Source organism: Trachurus japonicus, chromosome 20 (assembly GCF_045865225.1).
Source record: "Trachurus japonicus isolate A0001 chromosome 20, Traja_1.0".
NCBI lineage: Eukaryota > Metazoa > Chordata > Actinopteri > Carangiformes > Carangidae > Trachurus > Trachurus japonicus.
Window position 1 is genome coordinate 16104061 of NC_140926.1, and position 4295 is coordinate 16108355.

General features: G+C 39.5%; 1 protein-coding gene across 1 annotated transcript; it reads left to right on the top strand.

The window, feature by feature from the left end:
• Nucleotides 1-1827: 1827 nt before the first annotated feature.
• On the top strand, nt 1828-2574 carry LOC146966714 (multiple C2 and transmembrane domain-containing protein 2-like). Its single transcript, XM_085763344.1, has 2 exons — nt 1828-2037; nt 2170-2574. Exons 1-2 carry the CDS (start codon nt 1888-1890, stop codon nt 2449-2451), a joined length of 432 nt encoding a protein of 143 aa, XP_085619470.1. The 5' UTR covers nt 1828-1887; the 3' UTR covers nt 2452-2574.
• The last annotated feature ends 1721 nt before the right edge of the window (nt 2575-4295 follow it).

The window sequence follows — 4295 nt, forward strand, 5'->3', positions numbered from 1 at the left end:
TCATTGAAATGAGGGATTCATCTCAATTACTATGAGATTTATTTAAGACTATTACCTTATGATGGATTATAACTGACAAAGTTAATGCAGGATATTATGAATCATCCTCAGTGCGTAATATACTTTAGCTTGCTCAGAGGCCTTTTAAGGGCTAATTGAAGCTTTTAGCCTTGTTTATCTTGCTGCAGAGCAAGGAAACATCAAAAAATCACTTGAGGGTGATTGGGGATTATAGCCTACTTTGCACAATATTACTTTGAAAGTGCTGTCAACAAGGAAGGCCTGCTCATGCATTAAATCCGATGAGTGTGAGCCCAACATGGAGGCAGATCTGACAAGTTAAGCATACCTGAATGAGTAGTTCAACAAACACTGAGTCAGAAGTACAGTCATACATGAAGGGACTGCTGGAAAGAGAAAATCTTGAGCCCCTCACAGCTCCCCTTTTGCTATAATAGACTGCCATCTAGTGGGTAACTATTAGTACTGCATTTAAAGTCTGAATCTGTACATCTTCAGGACATGTCATGTAATTTATGTAAAAACATACAGTTTATTCTCCCATTGCCATTTTCTATTTAAGAAAACATCTAAATGGTGAACCCCTGGAAACACTTAAAGGATGCACAATTATTTCACTTTGGGTACACTTTGTTCCAGCAAAATATATACAGTAGATATGAAGATGGACTGGCTGGACCTCCATATAGTCTATGGACCTACAACCAAGTAGAAATGTCAGAACGCAGGTTTGGTGAGCAGCACGTTCAGACAGCATTATGTGTGACAGTGCTGCCTTAGGAGTGTACTTCCTGCTTGTCTCAACATGAACAGGGATTGGCCCACCTTGTATCTGGGGTTTAGAAACGTACATGTTAGCAGTTTTCATTGTTTGCCCTATCATACATTTAACTGCCAAGAGTTATTACTGTCTCATTTTTGTAGCCGTTCCACTTTTATAGCTTGTCAAATACAATGCATTGTGCTGCCATAAGAAGCAAAGAAAGGAATTATTGACTGTATGACATGTATCGACCTGTGTGTGATATCTATAGCTGTGATTCCTCTTACTCAATGAGTGTAATTAGATACTGACCGCTCATAATGTCTATTATAATTAATAGACATCTGTCATTTTCATTGGTTCCTTAGCTGGCAAGAGCTGCAGTCGGCTTTAACTGCAAGAACGACCTTCATTTTCCATTTAAAATCAATGCAAGTCTGTAATTTCAGGCTCAATTCTGTTCAAAACTGCAATAAGCTGCACTGTTTTATTCTCTTTCTTTGGGTTATGATGAGTTCAGCCCAGTGATTTCCCTCCTTCCCATAAATTGTGATGTGTCCTGCCTGGTTTTGAGCTGGAACCTCAAACTATGAAGGCCCATTGTTGCCAGAGGTGAAAAAACTAAAATAAAAAATTTGCACTTTGGACTTCTTGGCTTATTTCATACAAAATTATAGTCCTAATGATTAAAATTTAATCAAAACTACAAGATAAAATACTGACTCACTTTACAAGAGCTATTGACTATTTATCTTCTCTTGAGCATGTCCAATTTAGACATCAACAGCTTGAACACTTCTCAACTTTTTAGTAGTAAACACAAATTGTAAAGGGTTTGGGGAAGCCAAGCAGACTTCAAAGAATGACATTTAAATTAGTGCTGCCCTTTTATCACAGTTAATGATTTTTGCACTCAGCCCCCACACTAGGACACATGCAGACTTGTTTTGCTTAAAAAAATCCTTAAATGGGCAGAGATCTGTGCCTCCCCGCACCAATATTTAATCCAAAGCCACGCCCTTGGCTCATGCAAACATTAAAACACTGTCTGACATTTCAACTAGGAGAATTTTGTCTCTCTTGGGGTGAAGAAAGGACCAAAGATGAAGCTCGCTGTGTTTGCTTCCCTGCTGGTGGTTCTGACAGCTCAGGCTGTATCTGCAGGTTGTGCTGGTACAACTGTGGAAGTGTTGGTGGCAAATGGCCAAGATCTCACAGGAGACGGATGGGAGCACCCTGATCCCTATGTTAAGGTGAGTTGTCGCCTCTCCTTTTCTTTATTATTTGTAAAACAATTGTATAAGATTATTAAATGGTGAATCTTGCACAGAGATCAATGGTGTTTATGAGGGCATCAATAACATTTCTTTAATTTGATTCAACAGGTGTCAATTGGAGATCAGATCAACACAACCAGGACCATTAGTAAAGACGCCAACCCAGTCTGGTGGGAGGAGTTCCAGTTCAAAAGTGCCAGCAGTAACCTGCTAAGGATCGACGTCTGGGAGGCAGACAGTGGTATTCGTGGTGGCGATGACCACCTGGGAACCTGCGTGGAAAAACTAAGTCAGGAACACAGCTATGACGAGGACAATTATAGCTCTATAGATTGTGTTGTGGTGCACGGCGGTCGCGTCAAAGTCTTTTACAAGTGCCTTGGAATGTAAGGTGAAGAAAAGACACTTTGTCTTTGAAATGATTGGTGGCTCAGATGAAGAAGGTGTTTTTTACACATCCATCACCATCATTCAGGTGAAAAAAAGTCTTCACTAAATCATAAAAATAAACACATCCAACAGAAATGAAAGGATTCAGAAACACCATTTTGTTGTTGTTGCTTTAGAAATTGTCAGCTGTAGTCTACAACATTATTATAGTAATAGAAATTAGAAAGAATGATGATATGATAAGGTTGTGGTTACTCCAAAAGCAAAAGTGTCTTTTAACATCTCTACCATTTGAGAGAAACAGTGTCCCTTTTCTTAAAGGGGGCTCGTTTGGTGAGTTCCCCTTGAAACTCAATCTGTTTTTTTCCTCAGAATTGAGTGATTCCATACTTTTTTCCTCTTGATCTAAAAATAAAAATTGTGACTGACTACAACAATTTCTTTCTTGCTTTTTTTGTGTTTCTTAAAGCCAGAAGGTTGGCATTTTGAATGAAAATTGTTTTGTGGCATGTCTGTGATTTGCCCTTTTTCTACAAAATTAAAGTTATGTATGTGAATGTATAGCTGTAACTGCTTCTTTTGCTTACAAGTTTGACTGTTTCACACAGTTTCAGCTCTTTTGAACCAAAAAGATAAGCCAGCCCATTTCCAGGCTAAGTTTCTATGGTAACAAAAAAAGGAGGATATAGTGTTTTGTGAATGATGATGTTGTGGAGTGAGACCATGCTCAGTTTGATTTCTCCCTGACTTATTTGTTTTCAATAAATAGGGGTGAACTTACATCAAGCTTTTCTATTTCACAGCAGACACTCACTGCAAATGACAATATTAACGATGGCTCAGTTTCTTTCAGGTGTGTCTGTCAGCCATGACAGTGTGACCGTGGTCCAGCATGCACAATAACAAGAGCAACTGAAAGTAGCCTATAAAGCAACATGGACTTCAGAGTCAGACTGACAATTAAATGTTATTATCTTAGTTTTATTTCTGGAAATCAAATGACGAGATTCCTTTTAGGTCACTAATGGAAAGACTTTTTTTTTTGTAACAATTTAGGATAATTTTATTTCTATAGCCTAATTCCTCACCATTATTTAGCTCTCCACTGTCACCTGTTCCCTACACTACACGACAGATGGCGCACAGAGACGTTTTTCTAGATTTGGCACCTGCATGTTGAATGACAAGCTCCTTAATTAGCCAGATTTTTGGCTATAGCAAAAATTAATTCAAAGGCGGGACACACCTCTGTAGTTATGTACAAATGTGAACAACAAGGGTAGTAATCTGTCCGCAGGTTAGTGGGTGTGCTTTGTGTCACCGTGGATGTGTGAGCAGGTCAGGGAAACAGCGCTGCCGTCGACACTCAAAGACATGGTGCCTTCAGGGACCTCGCGTTAAAATAATATTCCCTCAGTCTCTGCGCGACTTTATGGAGTGGTCCGTGACAGATGTTTTTGTGGGTATTGCTGATTTAGGCACGACTTAGTTTGAAATGTCCTACAATGTGTGAGTAATATAAAGAGCAGACTCATTCCCACAGAGCTTTGTTAATGTAGTCTATTTATCCACATACTGTAAAGTCAAGGACAGCTTTACAAACGTGGATCAGGATTACATCACCAGAAGTCTTTTCGTGGGGGTTTGTTGAGCCTGAAAAATAAACAATATCACCAGCAGGTGTGTCAAACAACTTTTACGACTGATTTTTTGTTCTATAGCCTAAAACCCACAGTATTTGGAGGTTACACCATGGTCTCTCTGATGTCTGACGGTCCCTGAAGGCAGCAGTAGTACGGTGTGCTCTGGTAGATATCAGCGGCCACACCGCCACCATCAACTGC